Here is a 25,605-nt window from a genome sequence, read left to right as displayed (position 1 = left end):
AGCGCAAGAAGTCGATATTTTATTTAAACGAAAACAAGGAAAATTCTTTCTTTTACTTGATTAGTGGATACGGTCTTGTGTCAACTTTCAGACATTTTTACCCTTACTTAATTAAACTGTGTATTAAACTATAAAATAAAAACTGGCATTTATGTAAGACGTTTGTAACTATATCAAACTCCTTTGGGCTTCGCACTGCTGCTCCTTATTTTTTAGATAGAACTTTGGAAATAGTTCTTACGGATACGGTACTTGGTATTAATATTAATGTATAACTTGTGTATCGTTTTTACATTTCTCAGCGTGTTTTTAATTATAAAGATAAATTAAAATTATTGAACACTACACAGTTTATACTTTAGGATATCGTTATGAAATATCGAGTGAGTCCGTTTTACGCGAAAAGTTGTATATCAAGTTATAAGTTAGTCTTGAAAACCCTTCTCGAGTCGTGAGAGGTTCTTAAGATAAATCTCCACCATATACCTATCATGCATATACCGTTGCATATATCAATTATTGGATGTGCAAGTGTTAGAATGAGTGTGTTTGGAGACAGGAAAAATGTACGAGAAAGACAATTACAAAACTCAAAGATTTTACTCTGATTGACAAACAATTCGATAACACATTGAAATTTAAATAGTATACGTGCATTACATATCGGTTATAACACTTTTCTTCAACAGTTGGACTTTCAATTTTGTCGCATTTTTACCATCATTTGGTCGCATATTACAAAGACGCTACGTCTGTCAAATACTTTGTCCGTCGATTACATAAGCGTGAAGGTGTGAAGTAAAAGAGAAAAGGTATATCGGAAAGCTCGATATGTATAGCAATAATAACAGTAATGGGAGAACTTAATTCTAATTTATTTAAATATGCATTATATTTATTTAAAAAATTACACTGTCTTTGAACAAAATTTGATGAATTTTCGCAAATAAAATTTTCGCATCTTTCTTCCATTCACAATGCATCTCATAGTCAGTTACGTGCCTTCTTCGTAATAGCTCAAAAATACTTTCATACAACACATCATTCGATTTAAGACATCTTAATATTTTTTTGATCGTAAATACTTTTTTAGTGTAACGCTTATAAGAAACAACCTACGACTTAGCAAAGTGCATCAAACTTTATTCAAAGATGCGTGAAGGAGAAATCTACTATGCTAAATTCACTTTTTATTTTGTTGTTATATTCATTAAAATAACGATTTCACTAAAAGCGCTCGTTCCTTCCTTTTCATCTCTTTTAATCGCAATTACATTACAATCAATTCAGTTACAGTCAGCTATGATTATTATCGTTAAAAAAGAGAATCCAGAGGAATGAGTGAACTGGAAATCGGGTGAGTAAAAGTTTCGGAAAGGAAAAAGCGGAAATGCAAAGTTTTTTTGTCATATTAATGATGTTATCTTCATTTCGATTGTAGTTGTTTGTTGTTGCGTGCCCTAGTGCGATACACAATATATTCAGAATTTTTCTCATATGTCTATTTGTTGGTTTTCTTAGCAGCAATGATTTTATTGGAAAATATTAAACATTTACTTTATTGTTGTTACTGTTTTGTTGTATGTAATAAAACCGGCAAAATTAAAAAAAATCATAGCATAACGAGACACGGTTGACATTATACTTTTTTGTTAACGATCGCGGGTACTCGTATTCAGCACTCGTTCCCGTTAACATAATATATATTTATAGTCGACAGATCGGCATATGAATCATCATTCTAATGAGACATTATTTAATTCTTGCTAAGGTATTATTTGCTGGTAAACTCTGAATTCAGTAATAATTATATAATAAATAGTAATAATAATTGCCCTTATTACTTATCGTAAAACGACGATTAATACATGTCGAACGGGACATTTTACATCTCGTGCTTTCAAGACTTTTGCATCCTTGATACAAGACTCGATATATTATAATGATAATAATAATGTTACATGAATGAATTTGCTGTTTTTTACACTCTTATTAATTTTGCTGTAGCTTATGTTGAAGAGATTGAGACGTATTTTTAATTTTTTTTTCGTTTACTTAATGATTAAAAATGGATTTTTTCGTATTCCTGTAATATGCTCATGAAGTTTTTTAAATCGCTTTCTCCATTGTGTGTTATTATATTTATATAATTTTTTTTTGTTTTAAATATCTTGTGTGTTGTGTTCAAACTGTTGTTTAAGTTGTTGCTGTTGTTTTTACAAATATCCCTTTTTTCATTATTAGCACGTCAACACCACTCTAAGTCGCGAGTTTTCCCAAGCACTTCAGTTGATTCACTTTGAAGTCATCATTGTGACGAATTCTGTAAAAACCAGACATAGATAACGATTATTAAAGAATGCCGAATGGAGAGCAAAATTTTGTTGAATAAAAATCGAATCGATTCCTTACCTTCGTAATTAACCTGACCATCGCCGTCGATGTCGGCCTCTCGAATCATTTCGTCGACTTCTTCGTCGGTAAGTTTTTCACCGAGATTTGTCATAACGTGCCGAAGCTCAGCTGCGGATATGAAACCGTTGCCGTCCTTGTCGAACACCCTGAAAGCTTCTCTGATCTCCTCCTCGCTGTCCGTGTCCTTCATCTTACGCGCCATCATAGTGAGGAACTCGGGGAAGTCAATCGTACCGTTACCTAAATTATAGATGGACGAAGTGAATAAAGAGAACAACACAATTTATCATCGTCTTTGAAATTATTCACGCGCGCGAACGAGTATAAATTTAAAAGAGAAAAAATAAGAGAAATCGAACGATAAATTTGTGCTTAGCGCTGAGTAACTCTTAGTCAGCGGCAATACGATGTAATTATGCAATAAATAATTGACTACTATACGAGCTTTGACGTCAACGAGAAAAAATTTGTCAGTACGAAAAAACGTATCCAAGAGCGAGCGAGCGACGTTCTGCAATTCAAAAGCATTACTAAATTTCCAATTCAACTATCGACTCGGCCTGTTTGTCCATTAATTACCGCAATACAATTGACACCGTCACGTCTAAATTTACTTGCATCGATGTTTACAAATTTATGAATTCCGAAAAGAAGGTGAATCGGCACGGCTGATTCTGCGCCACCCGCGCTAACACATAGTGAGTGAAAATTTTCATTTACTCTCTCTCTCTCTCTGGCATGTCGCTCTCTCGTTAACTATATGAGCTTTTCGAGCTTTTGTCAGCAATAATATTTAATTATAGCCTAGTTTTCGAGCTGGTAAGTTAACGCAAAGTAGGTACGGAGTTAGGGTTTTGTGTGCGATTGTGCGTATACAAGTTCGTGGTAGTATGCGTTGGTCTGTGTGTGGGTATGTATACACACAGATATAGACGACGCGAAGCCATAACAAAGCTATGCCGTTCAATCGATAATAGGAGAGAACGAGAGAACGCATTTCGCAAGTTTGCAATAAAACACGAGCGCGTGCGCGCGTAAGAGTGAGCGTATAATACACATTTATAAATAGAAAATGTTGTGCAAAGCCCTGCGTGTGATTACTCGAAAATCAGCTATCGATACCACTCGACATTGACGTTTTTCAAATTTTTGCGCGACCGAGCGAGCGTGTAATTTTGCGCGGAAAAAAAGACGGTTAACAATCGCGCGCGCGCGCCGAGTGAGAGAGGCTCATTACACCAGATGAAAATTCAACAACACGTTTGTTTCTCGCGCGAGCTCGTGCGCCAACTCCGAGTTATACAATGCGCGAACAACGCGAATGATAAATATAGTCTAATTGCGCTTACACAACGTGAAAAAAAAAACGTGTAAGAGCTTGTGATAGCGACGTTAGAGTGAGAGAGAGCAAAAAAAAAAAGAAGTGGACGTGTCTTACCATCAGCGTCAACCTCATTGATCATGTCTTGAAGCTCGGCTTCCGTTGGGTTTTGACCGAGTGAGCGCATGACTGTGCCCAGCTCTTTGGTGGTAATGGTGCCATCTCCATCCTTGTCGAAGAGCGAGAACGCCTCCTTGAACTCAGCGATTTGTTCTTCCGTCAGCTGGTCGGCCTGCGTTATGCGATAAACAAACAAATTCAAGACAACTTTTAGATCTCAATCGAGGCAATTTGACCCTCGCCCGTGGCAAAACATGCATCGTACAACATCGCGCACAACATCGCACGGAGCCGATAACGAGTCGTAACTCGATTCTACCGATTGAATAACGGCCCATCGGGGACGCGACACTTTGTTTTTTTTCCATCCGTTACACGAACACACACATACACACACGCGCACACAAATACACAGACATACAAGCTATGAGCACATTTTTTATTTATAAAAAATAAAAACTACTATGAGCGCACAATACGTCAGAATAAACATTTTTAAGCACATTTTCTTTCGACGTGGTGGCACAATAATATAACCGCGTGCGGCAAAACTTTGATGAAAGAAGTAGTTCGTGGCTTTTGCTATAAGCTCCACGCGTCTTCTATATAAAGCCGGATTATCAAATTATATACGTCTATTATGACTTGAAGCAGTCTTTTTGTTTGTTTTTTTTCTTTGGTGGAGAATTCGACGGTCGTCTAATTGTTTCGAATTGCGGCGACAGGTATAGGTCAGGGCGTCGACGATCGACGAAACACTCGTTCATTTTTTTTCGTTCGCTGGGACGACGGTTCAAAGGGCAAGAGCACGCGATGCGAGCAGAGGGCCGAACGTGAAAAACGAGGCATCATCGCGCCTTATATGCGCGCGCACACGAGAAGAGATAACGAGTGATTATTTTTGGGCCGGGGCGAAAGTGAAAACTAGCGGAGAAAAGGCAACAAGCTAAGAATAAAAGAGTACGAAACGTTCGCGGGGAATACGTGCGCGCCCAGAGAGAAAAGTTCTCGTATTAAAAAAAAAAAAAAAGATTACTCGAGCTGATATTTTTGGAAGTAGGTGTATTTTTAACAAGAGTACCGAGCGACATTTTCCTTCCTTTCTTTTTTTTTTCTCTCTCTTTCTCTCTCCTTTTTTTCAGCGAACTCAATTACGTATCCGCTGGGACAATAACAATTACGCGTACGAATGTTAATAGTCGTTTATCATCGCTACACTTGCAGTAGCGCCCGATGCAAGCGTCTAACACAATGCAGCCAAGGCGAAAAATGACTATAGCAAAATTATGAGTGCCTATCTAAGTGATGTATAGCTCCAAGAGCTTCCACATACATCAACACGTGCGCGCGCGAGCGAGCGCGAAAAGAGAGGAAGAGAAAAAGAGAGACTTCGATAAGCTAATATTTCCTGTGCTTTATATGTTGTAGCTGCTACTGCTGCTCTAAGCGCAAGGTCGAAATGCAAAGTAAAAAACAAAACCAACACCCAGTCAGTCGGAACGTCAACGTTAATAAATTTATCATCGCTTGTGGTTTTCTCGACTCTTTTTTTGTGCACCACTGCATGTGCACAACTCCACGATGTAACACCGTGGTATATACGGCTGTTGTTTAAGAGATGAGGCTACGACCTCGTTTGATTAGTTTTTACATCCGAGGTAAAAAAAGCTGTTGGAAAGTTGAAAGCTTGACGTACACAGTGGCGGCACATCAGCCACGGTGATGTACGCCAGCTCAAAATGGACTCTTTTTGCCGTGTGTTACGCGTTTTTAATTATTAAGGAAAACAAAGAAAACGTCAATTATGCATTCATTCAAACGCCACATGATGTATTATATTTCGTTTAATGTTGATTAAATAATGACCTTAGCGCGCACGTATTTCAAAGTAAAAAATTTCGAATAACATGTATATCAGAGAAAAGATAATAAGCTTTTGGCGAAGAAAAAATCCTTGCGCCAAATCGCATGAGTAACTTTTCAAGGATATTTGCGTTCTTCCGTGACTCGAATTCAATTTAATGTGAGAAATAACATCGGATCGGCCGAAATGCAGGGTGGCGTGCTTTCTAGCTTCACGACGTTTTCTTCCTTTTTTTTCTCAGAATTTAAGCGAAACGTTTTGCAAAAACTTTTCAAGATTTCTCTCTATATTTACATCGTTATCCCAGTTCTACGCCCGACTCGTCTGGCAAATCTTCGTTCCGCAACGCCTTTTCGAGTATACCTTGCCTCGAATTCGTCATTGACGGGGTATTACCTGCTTTATGGCTCGTTAATGAATCATACGAGCCGCGAGCAAAATGGACGCGGGGAATCGTCAAAAATACATTAATAAAGAGTCGGACGTGCTCGAGAAAACCGAATTAATAAACTTTGACGAAATCATTTTCAAACGTGCTTATCGAGATCCACCCATCATCGGCCGAGTGCAACGTGACACAAACTCTAAATTCGAGCGCTGACAATGCAAAAAATTTCGTTTCGTCTCTCGCTGACTTTTATAGATTATATCACGAGAGAGAGAGAGAGAGAGAGGGACTGAGAGAAAAGAGAAAAAGAGAGAAAGAAGACACTCGTTTGCGAAGAAACGATTCACCAGTGCTCCGTACTTTTCAGTCTCTTTCAAATGCACCTCCTCGTCTGAAAATTTATTGGTTAAAGCTCGTACGAGTCTTTGAGTTATAGGGTATGATTTTCGGATTATAAAGAAAGAGAGGCAACAGACGATTATGTGTCACGCGCGTGTAAATTCTGCACGATAAAATACACACATGCTAGAGCAAGAAGTTAATAATGCTAAACTGATAATGAGAATGTATTCTACTTTTATCGAAACACACGCGATGTAAACATTTTATTATTTAATAGCTGCACACGCACAACCTCGTCGAGGAAATTTAAAATCTCGCTTTAGGCTTGTTTTGCACGATATACTATACTGTAAATTTGTAGATAAGAAAATTAGTTGTCGTTAATTTATGCGTAATTTTTCAAAGCTCGAGACGTGAGAAATTTATGTTTTTCAAGCTCACTTGTAGGGTGGCGGCTACCAGTGTGCAATTAAAACTCGGGAGCTTTTCAAAATGCAATTAAAATTATAAATGATCGTGTTCTCTCTCTCTCTCCTTGATCTCTTGTTACCGACAAAAACTGCGAGTATAAATTTCTACGAGCCCTCGCGTTCGTGTATACAGGCTGAAAATTCAAGAAAATTAATCCCACGCGCGCGCTAGAAAATGAAAAAAAAGGCATCGATGATACGGCAAGATAAGTTGATACCCGTAAACGTTGGCGGAAGAAAGCGATAAAACTAATAATTCAAGCCGGTGTGTATGCGCACACAGAACGATGACACGCATCGGAGAGAGAGAGAGAGAGAAGCGATACACATGCCGGGGAGCTTTTACAAAGATTAAATTCTGATAAAGCGATAGACGCGTCGCGAGCGAGCATAAGGTACGACGACAAAAGCGATGACACATTATAACGCGACGCGAGATCATAATATTGGGTGGTGTACAATCAAACGAACGCGAGCGAGCGAGTGACCGCGCACGGGTGTGTGTGTATAAACACAAAGCCGTGGGTCGTGTGTTATTTTTTCCTTTTTATCATCATTACTTTTTTTTTCATTATTTTCATAACAACTTTTTTTATCGCGTTAAAGGGCATCGATTTTTTTCGACACGAAAGAGATACACTCGATACTCGGCCAAAGCTTGGGCAAATGATTCGCCGTGCTGTAGCAAGAGTAGTTAAGCCTCGTAAACGAGCGCAAACGAGTAATTCAATCTTTTTTTAAGATTGAGACGCGCGCGGGGCTTTAACGAGGCATTAATTGCGTAAAATTCAATCTGTTTCTCGTCTGGGCACTGGGAGGCGAAATAATAGATTACAAGCGATGCATAATACGCCCTGTGTACGCATGACAAACAAAACACCTGATGTATGCTGCTGCTACATGCAGTGTAGTAGTAGCCACCCACGGGGGGGCTCGTGCTATACGCGTTATATACGCTGAGGGAACGAGAGGCCAGAGAGCCTATATCGTGTAAACACGAACATACACGTAGCCTCGCATACACACACGCGCACACACAAACGCATAGGAGCGATTTGGTTGTTTACTCGACGTGTCTCATTACTCGGCACTATTTACCCCCTTCGTTGGCATTCGTTAGGTATTAATTTAATACGACGAACTGGCGAAAACAACGACAACAAAAACAAAAGGGAAAATACTCGAAAAGTTGTGGGGGGGAAAAGCTCGGAGCTTTCGTCGATTTACGCTCAAGCGTAACTCGGTCTGTATGTGCGAGTATACGTGTATTGTACAGAGAGTCGAGAACGAAGCACAAGCTCCGAGCTTGTGTGTGCATGTGTGTTGAAGCGCCTGCTCGCGCGTGTGTGTCTATGTGTGTGTGTGTGTGTGTATGTGGGGAAAGCGCTGCGACAGCGAAAATCAATACACAGTATACAGTTAGCTGCTACCGCTGCGAGAGTAAGACGGAGAGAGCACGAAGCGGAGCAAGCGAGTCCGAGAGAAAGATAGAGCGAGAAAAGTCGAAGGAAACATCGTGGGATGATCGCTCATTGGCATATTATGTAAAATTCCATCGAGTGTATATTTTATCGAATGTACCGAGAAAAAGCGCGGACTTTTGCATAAGAAAATGACGATTACAATTACGAATATACGAGGAAGCTTTGGTACGTGTGTAAGAGAGCGAGAGGGAGATAGAGGGAGATAGAGGGAGATAGAGGGAGGTAGGGAGGAGGAGGAGGAGGCAGGTAGGGATAAGGGGTGGATGCATATAGGCGAGGGAAAAAGGGAGTGGAGCGCGCGCACGCGAGCCTGTGTGCGTCCGTGTGAGTGTATGCGTTGTAGCCGAGGCACGCGAGGGGCTGGGAAAATCCGGACGCAAGCGACGAAAGTGGGTCAGCAAGCCAAGCGCTGCTTGCTCCCCTTCTGCTGCTGCTGCTTTTGCTACTTCTGCTGGTTGCGCGCAACGCTGTGTAACAACACACGTAGCCAGCGTTCGCGTATAGCGTTCACCCTGGCACCTGCTACTCGCGCGACCGATCCAACAGCTCTCGATCTTGCGAGTATCGAGGCTTCTTCCGCTGCGTCGACGTGTTTTACCCCCTATGCATGAACCATTTCGTTTTCTCTTTCAACGACACCCGGACAGCCCTTGCGCTGCTCTCCCGAACTCGACGTTCGAAGATCGCACGGCAAGAGTGTCCATTGGCGATCTCGCAGGGGGGCAAGTTCATTGGGCGGGCGATGCCGATTACGTGCGAGGCCAAGGAGGTGGCCGACGCTACGTCGCACTTTTACGATGCCCGGTTGAACGAGACTGCACACGGCTACGAGCACGAGCCGAGCACGGAGAGGCTCAAAGGCGAGGCTATCGATCGCGAGGCCAGTGCAGAGCTCGAAACGCCAGAGGCGAGACTCTTCCTGGCGCACATACACACACACACACAAACGGGCGCGCGCGTACACAGACGAACGGGCACAAACACGCGACAGCCAGGCGCACACCTATATGTGCAACAATAAAAAGAAAAGTAAATAACGCACTCGCACACATGCACCCAGGCGCACGCACACACGGAGCTAGTTAAGTAGAGCGAAAAATAAGTGGAAAAAAAAGAAGAAGAAGAAGAGGTGAGGAGAGTATATAAAAATTGATAAGTTTGCTGCTGTTTACCATGATGATTGCGTGGATAAGTCTAAAAGTTGGTTATAACGGAGTGCTGCTCGGCTGGCTTTATCACAACACACTGTGTACAAACGGCAGGGCGTCGACGGGCACACCGCACGACGATTCAATAATATCTACTATCACACAAGTGTCGCACTTGTCGCAGGACTGTATAGGCTACGTGTGTGTACGAGAGCACGAGCACGAGCGTTGCTTGCTTGCTATGTGGGTGTGTGCGAGTGTGTGCCTCGGTGTATCTATATCACACGCGCACACTTGCGGGCGACCGATCGCGCCTTCTGCTACACCTCTATCCTCGACCGTATACGTGACTCGAGGCGACGACGACCAGCAGCAGCGCAGCGTCGAGGGCTGCCTACACGCGCAAAATCTGTCTAATCAAATATATAGATAAAATAGACGGAGAGAGAGTTGTGCGCACTAGCAACACCGACACTGGCCACTTGTGCTCGTCGTATCTATTAACACGGAGTAGTCTTTGCGATTAATGGTCGAGCGTCGTACAGGTCGCAGGTCGAAATACAAATGCCGACTGATCCCTCGACCGAGTGAACGCTCTCGAGTCGCGCGTTGCAACGCACACACACACACACACGTACAGTACTACCCCAACGCGTGTCGACTGTATATCTATATATGCGACAGAGAGAGACAGAGTCGTCGGTGCAACGTACAACGTACAGAAACTCTCGAGGAAGTCTCTAAGCTCGGTGTGTGCGCCTCCCTCCCTGCGTGTTGTATAGCGAGGCAAGTAACAGCAGCGCCACCACCACCACCACCACCAGCCACCAGCAGTACTATAGCAGCAACCACCCCCTGTGTGAGCGAGGCGAGCGAGAAGTGCATAGTGCGCGCGACCTCATCCCACCCCTTTGCGCCAGCGCGCAGCACAACGTATTAACGCGACTATGAACGAGCTTCTCGGCTCACTCGCTCTCGCTCCTCTGCTTGCCTCTATATAACACGCGTATAATAACGCGCAGCGCTGCAACTCCACTGCTCTCTCTCTCTCTCTCTCTTTCTCTCTCTCTTCCTCTCTTTCTCTCGCACTGCACCTGCACTCCTGCAGCTCGATTATAATATATCGACTAGTTAACGATTATAAAAACGCCAAAGGAAAATAAACGAGGCTCCTTTTGTGAGCTTGCGGCCCGCAGCTTTATTTCTTTTCTATTGCCAAGCAAAGTATATATACGCCAAGCGAGTACATTACGGCGTATATCGTAAGAGTGCATGCAAGCGCGGGACCGCCGCGCCGCTAACGATTTCACGCGCTGCAACCGAGTATAATATAATAACCCCCGTGTCGTTAAATTTACCGCGCGAGCTCCAAAGGGATGACGCGCTTTTTTTTCTTCTTCTCTCGAATACATTGCACTGGGCGCGCGCGCGCGCCAACTGCCACGCAGAGGGGAAGAGCAAAAAGACAAGAGAGAGAAAAAAAAAACACCGAGACCGAGCCGAGCCGCCCATCTTCGTGTACATAATAGAAAATCTATAAAAGGTTTAGCTCGAAGGTATCTCTCCCGTATATAATGAGTACACATCGATCGCCGGCACGGTCACTTCCTCTCCTCCTTCTCGGCGCGCTTGGGCTGCTGCTCCTGCTGCTACCTTCGTCGACTGTTACACTGCTACGCTCTGTAGAGCTTTGTATCGGCGCAATTTGGTAGCTCCAAGCTTTTCGACGATACATTTTCAGATGCTTTTTTTTTTACCGAAAATGGCCCGTGATTGAAAGATGTACGTTAACGAGTCTTGCGTTACGCACGAAGAAGAGCGCGTGCAAATGTGCAGGCCCCGTTACGAGTCACTCGTTACAATTAGTTATGCGCGTGTATAGCTGAGACCGCGTGCGCGCCTAGACGCACGTATGCGTGTTTTGCACACATGTATCAGACGTTTTCCCATGTTCCGAGCATCATCGTCGTCGTCGTCGTCGTCGTCGTCATCATCATCAACACATATAGACTAGCAGAAGAAGAGAACAAAGATGACAAGTGATGCTGCCGCAGTCATGCAGGGTTTCTTATGCTTTTGCTACTACTTTGTCTTGTTCTTTTTCGATACATAATGGGCAAAAATAGCTGGCTGAATCGATTCCCAAGCTGGACGTACACGAGAGTACATCCGCCGCACCCGCATAGCGCACGACAGCATTATCTTTTTCTATTTCTCTCTCTCTCTCTCTTTTCATTACATATTTTTTTGCCCCATTACCGGATCGCAGCGCGTAGACCGAGGCGAAAAGAAGAGAAAGTGGAGCAATGGCCTCGAGAGTCCCGGCGAGTAATTAAGTAAATAAGACACGTTATACTCGGCGGAGTATATTATAAAGGTGTCACGAAATGTCATCGATACGAATTACGAGCACATATGTGCGAGATTATGTATAATAGCCGGAGAGCAACTCGTCGTTGAACCTACCCGAGAGTTTTATTAGCTCCCCGCCGAGAATCCGGATAGTTCTCGATATGTATCTGAACTCGATTCGCTCGTATCGCGCCAGTACACGTATGGCTATCGTTTCGGAGAGAGAGAAAAGGTCTCGCGACGTTCGGCACTGCTTGATTCGTGAAAATGTATACAAAATTTAAAAATCCTGTGAAAACTGAAAATGTGCGAATCTGTCGTGTCTACGCGCCATCGGCCAGGAATTACAGCGCTCAGACAAGAGTCGCTTATCGCACAGAACATCCAATGATTGTGGCGCCGGCATGCGTCACTGTCGATACGACACACACACACACACACAGTAAATTGGTATAGGCGCGCCGCTTGTCATTATGGAAATAGGTAAACACGCGTGTTTAGTAAACAATTAGCCAGACGTACGACTCGGAGTCGATTCGGTCCAGGAAATAGAGGTACGATACGATCGTGCACATAATAATGCGGCACGTTTGGAGCACATTATAATATCAGACGAGCAGGGCGCGGGTCGTTGAGCGGCGAGTCTCGCGCGCCATCTCGAATAACCGTTACAAACCTCGCGCTACTCAGTGCAAAAGTCTCTGTATGTATAAGTGTAAATCACAATATGTGTATGTATACACACATGCTGAACGCGCAACGACGACGACGACGACGACGACGACTGCGAAGAGGCTACATACAACACACGTTAATTATTTGTCGGAAACAAATGTCGCCGAGTCGCAAAATTGTCTGTTTACTAGCTAGTCCGTATGGAGATAAGAATCGCTCGGCAGCGAGACTTTGAACAACGATAACGAGAGGATTGCCATTTGCCATTTGCCACTCACGAATCACGATTCGCAAACGCATATACACATCTGTAGAAGCGGGCGAATATACACACACAAACACAGACACGCACACATTCGCAAATATAGAGAGGTGCCGCGGAGAGAGACGCACACACAGACGGCAGCAGGCAGATGACGATTGACGATTGATTCGGAGCCTCGATGGCTTATGCTCGTTCAACGGACATTGAATATGTGTTTATGTAAAATACCGATGAAATACGATGGGAGATAGTATTGTAGCTATTCATACGACAGAAAGTATCGCGCGCGCGGACGAGGCTAAGGCGAAATGTACGCGAGGGACTTTGGCGCGCGCCCGACCCGACACACGAGCCTACATAAACATTGGCCACAGAGTCGGGCTGTAACGATCAGAAGCGAGCGTGAGAACAGGAGCGAGAGCAGGGAAAGAGAGAAACAGAGACGGAGCGAGCGAAAAGCCAACCGGCGAATGGAATGTGTTGATACGTAGCGAATATTTCGCACGAAAAACTCGGCCTATAACCTCTCTTCTCGAGTGTTCTGCGTCGCACGTTTCCGAATAGCGTAATGCTCTATATATGCAGGAGGCTCCGTGTGTGGGTGCAGGGGGGCCTCGTAGTTGCCGAGATCAGCATCATCGGCGATGCGAGAGCGAAACTTGAATCTTTGCTCTGGCTTCTCTATATAGGCGGTATACGGATGAACACAGAGCTCACTCACTCACGTACACATATAGCCTCGACATAGCACACGCACACACACAATCACACAGACATGCAAAAACACGCTCACATACACACGCACACAGAGAGACAGGCGGACGGATGGACGGATGCACGCACACACGCACTGGTAAGCGAGAGAGAAGACCGAGAAGCACCCATGGCGGGCGACATTTTGTACTCACCATTTTCTGTTAAGTGTGTTTTTTGTTGAAGATTAAAAGATGTGAGCAACTGTTGGGCTGTCTCTCGTCGAGATCTGATGTGCGGAGAATATAGCACAAAACTGGCTGCTGCTGCGGCTGTTTGCGTGTATAGAAACGAGCGACGACTCACGAGAGCAACTTCAGTCGCTCCGTCCGGCTACTGCTGCTGCTGCTGGTTTTGCCAGTGCTGCTGCTGCTAATATGCTGCTGGTGCTGCCGCAGCTGCTGCCGCCGTACCTCGACGTACTACTACGAACGACGACGTCGGTTATGAATCGAAATTTGCGCGCACACACTGCTGCCGTTGCACTGCTGCAAAACCAAGTGTGGAGCGAGAAAAGGAATTGGCAAAATGTAGCTAGTAGCGGCTGACGAGGACCTCGAGCCTCTCCTTGTTTTATATGCTCGCTGTTGTCGGGTAAAACCTGCTCGATTGGCTCGTGCGTTTTACCTGCTCGGCACTGTCAAGTCGCGCGCGCTCTACGCTCAAATATCTGCTGGCTTTCGTTGATTTCAATACTGTACGCTGCTGCTGCTTCTTCTTTTGCAGAGTCGCGCAGTTATTTTTATATTTGCGTGAGATGCGCAGGACGGCCAAGCAACAGAGAGACGATATTCACTGCTCCGCTGTGTATTATCTCAGGACTCTGGATAGATCGCACGAGACTACAAGTTCGCACTTTTTCGCGTGTAGGGGGAGCACTACTCTGGCAAACACGCGGCTCCGACTGCTCCAACTGTAGTGCTTCTGCTGTCTGCGCCTATATAGATGTACGATCAAGAAGACGTTTATGTATGAGCTTTTTTTTCTCTGCCTCTGAATTTCGTGCGTGTAAATTTAACGCGAATGGATAAAGGTACACGCAAGCACAGAGATAGCAACAGGCACACGTATTGTATTATCACAGATACACTCGCGCACTGTAGGGATATCGTATACCGCACGTTATACCATGGATTGAGACGACCGATTATGATCGAGTGTACAGGTGGATAGACAAATAGACGGCCTCAAAAGGCGTCTATGAGTTTACCCAACGACTCGAGATGTACAATGTGTACGTCTGTGGGTGTCAGTGTGCACCCTTGTATACGCGTTACTCGTAGACTTGGCGCGCGCAAGTTCAACCGTTGGACAGCTTGAGAGCTGCTGCTTGGACGGATGACTGGATGAAAGGTCGATCTTTGCGAACCTTACTTGCGTAAAAATGCAACTGCACGCACAGTCGTACACATGTAACGGTGCTAATGGTGTGGTGATGTGTGTGTGTGTGTGAGTAATGTACGAGTGTAAAATAATGCGTGACAGGGTGCGGGAAAATAGAGTAGTGCGAATAAGTTTGCTGACTTTACACTTTGGAATCGTTTAGCGTGTAGGTGAGTGGACTGCGGGGGCCAAGAGTTGGTCGAGCGAGAGTCGGTCGTAGTCGAGTGGCTCAAGAATAGAGAATCGAAAGCTCCGATATGTTTGAGCGCCTCGGTGCAACTGCGCGCCAACGACGAAACGAGCAGTACGTATAGCCGCAGCGGCAGCAGAAGCAGCAGCAGAACTTGGCTTACCTATATACCTATATATGTACTGCGCGCTTATACGGATCGTGCACACCGCTACTCGGCTAGCTTATAATGGAGCTGCTGCTGCTACTTTATACCTATGTAAGCTATAGGTATAAGCATACATTGCCTATGGATTTTGTGCCTCTACACGCACCTATACCTATTGAATATGTGCAGCTTTCATGTATACAACTTGTATAATACAAGTACACAGCTACACGATATAGTTAGAAGTGGCAAGCCGAGAAAGCTTGCGCGCCTCGAATTTCGTCGCGTGTAGCCAAAGGGATGTTGCTGCTTTTTCTGGTCGGACAAAACCTCTGCAGCTACGCAAAGTCTTCTCTCGCAAGCTCGTAATTGCAGCCGTCATAAATATCATTCATCTCATTTGTGACGAAGTCGAGAGAAAAAGATGGTAAAAATTGCCTCGAAAAAAGCTCAGTTAGCGAGCTTTCACGCGGCTGACTGGCAAAGCAGTCGCGAGCATGCAGACGACGCATCGAGTCGGGAAGGGCAATCGCGTAGGGTAAGGGAAGGAAAATCGGTAAGGGCCACGTGTTTCGCAGCTATAGGGTGAGAGAGGAGAGCCGCAAGGACGAGCTCGAGCGACGATCGAAAGGTCGTTCGTGTCGATCTCTCATCGAGTTCGAGGCTCTATCGTCGAATCGTTGTTTCGGTGCGCTGCTGCAGTGCAGACTGCGCACGAAGAGGAGGAGATGCCATGCTCTCTGGGCGCGGTCGTGTGCAGATGTGCACCGCCGCTACTACTGCTTGTTTACGGGCCGCAGCAACTCGTATATATACACACAGCGACGACGCAGACACGAGCACGCGTCCGAAATGTCTGTGTGTGTGCTGTGCGTTGGATATAGCAGTCGGTATGCGACGGCGCAGTCCGCACTGCCGCGCGACTCTACTATGTAGTATGTATCCACACACATATACACGCATACAAGCTGCATAGCAGAGAGAGAGAGGGGTATGTGTACACGGCATGTATACACAGAGGCAGATGCAGTACGCGGCAAAGGTACATATAGAGGTATAGCGTACGTGTGCGCGAATAGTCGTGTTGGTCGTCGTGTGCGGATTGCAGAGAGCCGAGACTGGCGAGTATAGCAGCAGCAGCGACTCTGAGCTCTGGTAACAGCAGCAGCGCGACGAGTCGACGAGAAAAGTTGCGCGCGCGGCGCTGCGCCCGGCTGAGCGGCGGTGAGCCGCGTTCATTGGTCGTCGAGCACCTGCAATGCGTCAGGCAAGCCAGCAGCAGCAGCAGCAGCAGCATCGAGAGGATTCCTACTGCTGATGATGATAGTCTCTCGGGCTCTCTCTCTATCTATATATATATGCCAATGCCGTGTACGAGTGGTGGTGCTGCTGCGCGTGTATGCGAGAGTGAGTAAGCGGCTACACAGCTGCACACACTTGGCGCGACGAAACGTAATATACGCAGTCGTAGAGACGCTGCCGCAGAGTTTGCGCCTCGTATATACACACACACGAAACTCGCCTCTATACCGATATATATATACGACAGCAGTACACGGTATAGTAGTAGACGCTATATACGCCGGCGCGTACGCCGGGTCATATGGTTACGGCGCAAGCGCTCCGCGACGTACCAGCTCGTGTACGTACGCGTACTCGTGCTTGCAGCCAGCTTTACATCGCTGCTGCGTCGAGCTTTTTGCGCTCCGACTCGCTGACTGCTGCTACCCTTCTCCTACCTTCGCAAAAAGGGACAGCGAGTCCTGTGCTAATGCTATTTTCGGTCCGCTACAGGTGACACGAGCGCCCAACCGATTCGTCGCGACGTTTTCGACTGACTCTTTATTTTTATTTCCCAAGGAATATTGGTTTTTTCGCTTCCATTTCGAGAATATATATTACGTGTGATGCGGCTGAGAGAGCTCGACCGTATAAGGAACGTGACTGCAAATAGCTGCCACTCGCTAGGCTGTAATCTTTTTGCAGCACGAATGAGAACGACGTATCCAACTCATTGATCGGAGATCAGATACCTCATCTCGATCTCGATCATTTGGACCGCTGCGCACGACGACGGACACATCTCGAACGACACATAGCACAGAGACACGCTACGAATCCTACGCAGCTGCGCTACATCCCTGCACATAACTCGCGCGGAGCATTGCTGCTGCTGCTCGACAGCAACGTCGCAATCGGCAAACCCTTCCGGAGTCGGCTGCACGTGCCTCGAAGCAAACGTCGAAACTTGTTAGAGCACGTCCCAGCTTCGAATCTGCTCTCCGACTCTCGCGCCGAATCTCGCGTCAATTTGAATTCTCCGGAGCTCGCGTCGATGCGCACTCGACGAAGCAGCCCTGCACCTATAAGCACATAACATATAATACCTACGGATTCGCGACTGCGTCCAAATAATCTCGTACCCACCTGCAGCTACCTGCAGCTGTACCCTCGTGAAATATATTCGCCGAAATATCTTGACCTCGACTTGGTGGCGCTCGTACAATTATTAGGGTCGCCAAGAGAGAATAGGAATCACTCGAGCGGCTTTAAAGAAACCCGCGAATTATACGCGGGCAAAACAAGTCGCTCGACTGCGAGGCATTTTCAATTATCGCGCTACGTCGTCATTTTTGCAGCTACGCCACCGCGGCTACCTAGCTGCAGAATATCGCTGTAATTGCTAATTTAGCCCGATCTTAATTGGTCCGCGTGCGGCCTGCAGACCGGTCGGCGACGTCGCTGCTTCTGCCGCTTCCTATACACCTTCTAGCGACTAATTATGCCGCGAAAACGAACTGCGTATCGACGCGGCCGCGCAACCAACGACGACGACGAGCTTTACAGCTGGCAAATTGCTCGTTTAGACACCTCAGCCGCACTCGGATATTAAGCGGCATTTTATTTTCATTCCTCCTGGGCTCTTCTCCCTTTCACTCAGCTTGGCTCGCTCCCGCCCTTCGTAGATAAGGCCTAGGCTGTTCCGAAAATAAAACGACATTTTATCCGTGTGGCAAGCTCGAGAAAGAGCCGCAGCGAGCTACGAATACATATAGCGAGTATTCACCGCAACCCTTTTAGCTTTTCCCGGTCCTTTTCAATTTGTCAACTCGCTCGACCAAAAAAGGAAATAAGAAAAAAAAGGGAAACAGCGAAAAATGCCAGAGCCACGTAATATGCAATTTGATAATAGAAATTTTAATTGCTTTTGTGGCTAGCTGCTGTGAGGCCCTTGTCGTTGTTATTGCTTTGCCTTATCAAAGTTCAAAACGGTTGCTGCAGAAAAAAGCGGGCATATATATACACGACGTGGAAATAGAGAGAGAAGAGAGAGACGTGCCACTCGAGCTCTCGATTTTTAAATCTTGACTCTTGCGGATGCACATACAGCTCGACAGGCTATATTATAACTCGCATTACGTGTAGCCGAGTTAGTATAGAAGAAGGAAAGGGGCGCGGAAAGGCAAGTGCAGAAGGGAGAGTGGCTGAAGCATAAGAGCCGAGCATTTCTGTAAACTTGACTTTGCCTCGCGATACCGCGAGCGTAAAAGCTCAGCCCTCGCTTGCGGAGGAGCTTTTTGTTCAACGAGCGATGTTGCATACAAGAAAGAGAGAAAGAGGAGAACGCGAGTTTATTGCATGCGGCTCGGGCGGACTAGAGTAGAGCTCGCAGCAGCTCGACGAGATCTCTTCTGCTATTCGACTTTCGCCTAGATGCGCTGCACCCACGTACACTTGTCCGACGCAGGCGCATATTCGCATATATTGCCCTGTTAGCTGCAGTCGATCCGTCAATTCCGTGCCATGGCTGAATAGTCACGATTGTTTTTCCGTTTACGCGATTATATTTGCGACGTCTCTGCTCGCCACGTTGATTGCCACGGGACTGTGTAAACTTTTTTATGAGTTCGATCGAGTAGTTATCGAATTGTTGGTCGAATGTCTCGAAGCAAAAATTAAGCGCACAACCGACATTGTTAGACATTTCGTTTGGGACGGTCGAAGCTAGAAAAACTTGCGTGCGCATCTTTTGGGCTGCGAATTATCGATCATGTATCGATACATCGATATACGTCGTATTTTGTTTATACGCACGTCTCGTGTGTTCGGCCAAAAGTGTTACTTCTATATTCATTTTAATAATTAATGCCAAAACAGGCAGACATTAATAAAAAAATTAATTTTCCAATTCAATCCCATTTAAATTTAAACTGAACTTGAAATCTTAAACTTGTTATAAGAACAAGCCGACTATATCGTTTATGCAAAGGCATGTGACATCTAACGGTCATAATTGGCATAATCGACAACGTCTCGTGTGTTTGGCCAAAAGTGTTGCCTCTTCTCTTTATTTATTAATGACTCTATCTCTGTACTAGTGTGTTTTCTTCTTGTCGTACGTTAACTTGGTTCCTTTGCTAAATGCTGAAACTTATTTTGAAAAATATTTGCGACGTCGAGGCCGCATTGTGAGATCGGTAAATAAAGTATTAGCTATACAGGCATATATAATTCATGGTCTCTTGCTCTCTGTCTCGCTCTAGGCTTCTCGCGCTCGCTACTATTACTTCGATATTGAATTTAAATTGCACTCGCTCGTCATTTTCGTTGACCTATAAAGTGACCTCTCTCGCTCTCTCTCTCTCACGTGCTATATGTGCTGCAGCAGCCTAACATTTCACGCAACTCTATCAATTTTCAGCATCAGCAGCATCTATGCAAATCGTTTTAACGGGCGCTGTTGGTGCTGCTGCTCTCTGTGCACGCGCCTCTACGGCGGCGGCGGCCTATGTATATAATGGCAAAAGCTCCTCTGCTACATACATGTATACTCGTGCCCGGCCACGTGTACATAACACCTTTGCCGATAAAACGTTAATTTCGTATTTTATTCATGCACTCGCTACTGCTGCTACTCCGCGTACATATACATACCAAACGCAAAAGCTCGACGCACCGCATTTTCTCCGCCGTGTGTAGGCGCTGCACAACTCGAGCACGACGCATATAAAGCTCGAGCTTTCCCGCGACTGAATTCGTCCTAGAGAGCGCAAAGAGCACATGTTGCAGCATACATCGTGTGTTTATACATATGTAGCAGTGGTACGCTTTCGTCCCTGTCTGTGTGAGGGTGTACTTGTTTATTCCTCTGCATAGAGCCCGGGCGCACTTGTGCCAGCCACCGAGTTCCATATTTTTTTCGTTCTCTCTCTCTCTTTCTCTGAAGCAGCTACAAACATGTCGTTCTGTCTTACATTACTCCTAGCTGCATTTAGGATTTTCGGCAAAATTTAATATCTTACTATTCGTATAGAATCGAGTGCGCGAAGGTAAATGTATTCATAAAGCTGCCTAATGATATCAAGAAACTAAATATCCTTAGCCCGCACGCACGTACACGCACGTGCACACGAGGAAAAAAGCTCGCAACTCGCGCTAGGTGCTGCTGCTGCTGCTGCACGAGTCACGTGGAATCGACTAAGAGCCGGGAGTCGTGCGGCAAAAGTAGCTGCGGGGCTCCCAAGTGCAGGCGCAGTAATAATAAAGGAGAAAAACACATCGGGAGCTTTAAAATGAATAATTCAGTACAAAGCCCGTCGTCGTCGTGGCGCGCGCGCGCGGCGTTAAGAAGTGCATCAGTGGCAGTGACGGCACACCTGATGCGCGCACACACACACCTTTTTAAGCCATCTTAACTCGAGGCCCGTGTCCATTACTATATGTATAAAGCCAGCGAAGACTGGGCGCGCGAAAGCTCATATGCACGCGCCTATATAAGCGAGCGCAGCATGCTCGCTACGACTCGCGCTGAAAGTACACTCGTACATTTGCGGAATAATGCGGAAAAATCTGGTGAGCTTTTTTGTCCCATTTCGCCTCTCCCAACTACCCGCCCTCCCCTTCAACCCTTTTAAAAGCCACTGTGTATGTTCTATTTTTACAACGACTTAGCTGTAAAATACCAAGTTTTTTCTCTTTTCTCTTTTTTTGGAAAAAAAAATAAGCAGAGCAAGAGAATTTAACACCTCGTGAATAAATCATCAGGAAGTAGTTCAAAGATGCAGACATAAAATACCACACACACGCACACAGAAAGAGAGAAAGAGAGAAAATCTCATGGCGCTGCTAAAAAGTACGAGCTCGAGCTATTAGCATAATCCTATTAATCTGAAGCCCACGCGGAAATGTCCGCCATGATTTCCTCATTATAATAATGCTCAGCTGCAGAGCGGGCTATCCTTCCTTTTTCTCCTTGTCTTTTTGAACGATTAAAAAATATCGAGCTCGAGTGAGAGAGCGCGGCAAAGCAGGTCTCAGGCACGATTCGGTAATAATACAGATATTCTATATACATACGTACGATATGCATTTAAGCGTGCTTATTTGTAGTGGTGGCAATAAAAATGTAGCATTCAAAAGTTTTGGCAATGTTTTCTTCGTGTTTTCGAAACTTATGCAATAATACACTTCGCTTCGGCCTCCTCCCCCCTCCGCCTCGAGTGAAATTTGTTTATATATCTTGATCTGCAGTGTTCGCAATATAGCATTTATATATCTGCACGCGTTTGTGTATACACATACTTCAAGCGTTGGACCGCAAATCACACATGTGTGTGCGATGTGGGTGGGTGCAGTATGTATACGCGTTTGAAGGACAACACGCGAGACGCTATGTTCAACATCGGAAACTTTGTTCTCTCTCTCTCTCTCTTCCTCCCTCTCGCCGTGCTCTAAACGTAATAAAACTTTTACTTTGTAATGCTACATTGATCGCGCCCAACTCGACTTTATATTCCCTCTGATCTTTGACATAAAAATATTTTCCGTGTATAAATGAGCGCTCGTGCTGTTTGCCGGAAGCTCTTTTCAATCTCTAAAAACGATAATATTCATAATCCAACTTCCTCGCCTCGCTGTTTCTACACTTTTTCCTTTTTTTTTCATTTTCCCTCTTTTTTTTTTATTTTTGGTTCGAGCAAATAGACTTTTGAGAGGCCATAAAAACATTTCAATCATCGCAAAAGTTAATTACCTCCAATAAAAATCCCCTCGAGCCTCGATAAGAATAGCCTGGGCTGGCGGCAGCGGCGGCCTCGATGCTAATCGTTCTTTTCTTTTTTCTCTTCATTATACGAGGCGAAGGTGTGCGTGATAAACCGCAGATTATTGCCGCCGCTGCCGCGAGTTCAAGTTTAGAGGCCCGGAGTTTCGTGCCAGCGCCGACTGATCGATATTATGGATAAAACTGTGTGTTTTGCAAGGAAAAATCGAAGAGAAGCAGGAGTAGGAGTAGGAAAGGAGAAGGAGGAGCCGAGTATAAGAGCTTTCAGCATATAGAACTTGCGATTTGACGATTCATCGGCCAAATAAATATTTTAATCGCTAACAAAACGAAATAAGCGTCTGCGGTAATGGCTGCGCAATATAAGAGTGTATCGCGAGAGCTCGTTAAATAAATCGACGATTCGCGTGCCTATGGTTTCCTGCAAGCCCCGTCGACGTAGCCAAACTCCGCGACCAGTCAGACGCTGATCGTCTCTCCTTGACTCGAGGCGAAATATTTGCGATTGTTCTTACGAATGTCGCGCTTAGCTTATTGATTATTCATTAGAATTCGAAAGAACTAATGGAATCGCTGTGAAAAAAAAGTTGAGCTCCCACTCGAGTTGTATACCGCGAAATTGTCGCCTGTATGAATAAAAAGAAGAGAAAATACACGAGCCAATGAAACACGAAGAGAGAAATTTCGCGTGATACGTTATATATGCAGTCTAGCACAGCCTGCCAAAGCGAAGGAAAGATAGAGAAGGACTTTTTTTGTATAATCTACATTCTAAAACGGAATAATGTCAATAATGCTTGTCCTTGGCTCCGAAAATGTGCAGTGGCGTGTACCCCCCCGCGCATACGCGACGTCTCGTTCCGCACGGAGAGATGGGCGCTTTTCACACAGTATACACACACCTCCACAGGCCAATGAAATTTTTTCTCTCCTCTTCTATATTTTTCTTTTTCTTCCTCTTTTTCCCTGTACCCCTGGCGACTGGCGAACGATTCTTTTTTTTCTCTCACTCGCCAACAAGGAATCCGTCCCGAAAAAAGTAGACTTTGATATTTGCGCATAGCTGCTCTCGCGCTTAAACGAATCGAAGCTAAAATTGCGCGCAAAAAAGCTCGCGCGAATTAATAGTTATACATACACGTCGTTTGTTGAAAAATAAAAAATGTTGCCAGCGAGAGTTAGAAATTCACTAAGGGCCAAAAAAAGAAGAGAAAGAGAAGCGGGAGAAAAAAACAAAAGTGTACACGAAAATGTAGGTAAAGAGCAGAGAACAGGTCTGCTGGGCGGTGGTGTGGTGGAAATATGTGCTACGAGCTGCGCGCATAAAAGAAAGAAAGAGTAGCAGTAGCAGAGTCGAGCATTGCGACTTCCTCTGGCGAAGAGGCGGCGAGGCGAGGCGAGGGGAGGCCGCGTCGGAGGAAAAAAAGGGAGTACGTAAGAAGATGAAAGGTCGCTCGCTCGTCTAGCTACGAGAATTCGGTTAGATAGTGGTGGTGGTGGTGGTGGTAGTAGTAGTATAGGTAGGTCTAGTAGTAGCAGTTGGCGCACGAGTTCCGCGGCTCTCGCTGCTTTTCTGTGTCTTTTGGAATGGTGGGAGGCGTGGTTTTTTACATAGAGCAGCCGACGAGCGCGAGTAAAAAAGGTCAACCGACTGCGTGAATGAAAGCTAAAAAAGGGTCGCAGCTTTACCTTTTTTCTTTATTCTTATTTTCCTTGCTCTCTCTCTCTCTCGTTCTTCTTCTTTTTCGTCGTTGCCCTCCACACGTCTGAATTATTCATAAATAAGATGATTGCTGAAAGAGAGAGAGAGAGAGAGAGGGAGAGAGTGAAAAAGCGTAAGAAAAAACCTTGCCTTTTCTTACCACACGGCTCGATAAAAGCTGCATAGCTCGCGAATGGGTCGATATGTACGCCACACAGGAGCGAGCTCCATAATGCAGAGCGCAAGGAGCCTCTCTCTCTCTATATATCCTCGAAAATTCGTCCGACATTTGTCTTGAGTATTATATTACAGGTTCTGGCACGCGAAGCCAAGTGGCGGCGGTATAAGCGGCGCGCGACCCTGATGCATTGCTCGCACTCCTGCCATGCCGCAGCTACGATCCTTTGCCGCACACGCTGCTGCGCTGCACTTACAAGATGATCTATATATATATACATGCACGTGTACATTTCGATGCACATGCACTGCTCGAGGATCGCGCCAATTTTCCCTATATAACGTCGTCTGCTGTATAGCCCCCTCTCGCACGCGTATAGACACACATACGGACACATTGGCAATTTGTCGGAAAATTTATGCATATCGGATCCTCGATAGCATCGCTGCTCGACGATCGAGCGGATAGCACAATTTTTTATTATTCTTTTTCCGCAGCGATATTCTTGCCCGATGGCCCTGGCCACGCCACTTTTTGCCCCCGAGAGCTTGGGATTGAATTTTCGAGCAGCATCACTCATATCGGACGATAAATAATTCCTCGAAATTTTAATAAAGTCCCTCGCCGTGGCGCTTGCCGATTTCGCAGCAGCAGCAGCAGCAGCTCTTATATGGAGGAGGACGTAAGAAAACGTAAATCTCCGCGTTGGCTGCTGCGCGAGTGAGCGAGCGAGGCATGTGCGCGAGGGGCTTAGCAGCTCCTTTCCGGGCTTTGCTGCTCTGCTCAACTATTATATATAGCAGTCGTGGTATATAGCTAGTGCAGCTAGTTGCAGCAGCTCATATACACTCTCTCGCCTGTATTATAAACGCTTGTGCAATTTATGCCATCTAATATCGTGCAACACACGCACCCACGCATACCCACATCCATGGCACACAAACACGCCTGGCGCATTACTCGACTTTCTTTCAAAATGAATCTAGGTCACACGTACACATACACACACACACACACACATTCACACTCACACGTGTAGTACAGTGGTCGCCGCTTAAGAGAATCACTGTGTGACAAAAATTTTCATTCTATTAAGCGGATGATTCTACTATCCGATAGGGATTGCAATAACTTATAAATAACTTTGAATCCGAGAAATTATGCATTATTATAATAAATAATTTATTATTATAAATGAATATATATATATATATAATTTATATAATAAATTATTTATTATTAAATATTTATTCAAATCATATGTGACACCATTATAATTTAGTAAAATAGTCATTTATCTTGGTTTGTTTTTTCTTTTGGTCAATTATTTTGAAAATAAATTTT

At 45.2% G+C, this 25,605-nt stretch overlaps 1 protein-coding gene across 2 annotated transcripts; it reads right to left on the bottom strand.

Moving 5' to 3' along the window:
• Nucleotides 1-581: 581 nt before the first annotated feature.
• LOC106659299 (calmodulin) lies at nucleotides 582-15,243 on the bottom strand. 2 transcript variants are annotated; one of them, XM_023457828.1, is made up of 5 exons: nucleotides 15,127-15,243; nucleotides 13,753-14,534; nucleotides 3,854-4,028; nucleotides 2,413-2,655; nucleotides 582-2,323 (listed from the first exon to the last, which is right to left on the bottom strand). In XM_023457828.1, the coding sequence occupies exons 2-5, from the start codon at nucleotides 13,753-13,755 to the stop codon at nucleotides 2,295-2,297; spliced, it is 450 nt and encodes a 149-aa protein (XP_023313596.1). In that variant the 5' UTR covers nucleotides 13,756-14,534; nucleotides 15,127-15,243; the 3' UTR covers nucleotides 582-2,294. The 2 variants fall into 2 exon arrangements, with proteins under 2 accessions (XP_023313596.1, XP_014237241.1); XM_014381755.2 differs by lacking the exons at nucleotides 13,753-14,534; nucleotides 15,127-15,243 and adding an exon at nucleotides 9,577-10,099 and having other exon boundaries at nucleotides 2,295-2,323.
• Nucleotides 15,244-25,605: the final 10,362 nt, after the last annotated feature.

This window comes from Trichogramma pretiosum, unplaced genomic scaffold, assembly GCF_000599845.2.
Source record: "Trichogramma pretiosum strain Unisexual culture from Peru unplaced genomic scaffold, Tpre_2.0 scaffold85, whole genome shotgun sequence".
NCBI classification, from domain to species: domain Eukaryota; kingdom Metazoa; phylum Arthropoda; class Insecta; order Hymenoptera; family Trichogrammatidae; genus Trichogramma; species Trichogramma pretiosum.
This window is presented reverse-complemented; position numbering and strand designations above follow the sequence as displayed.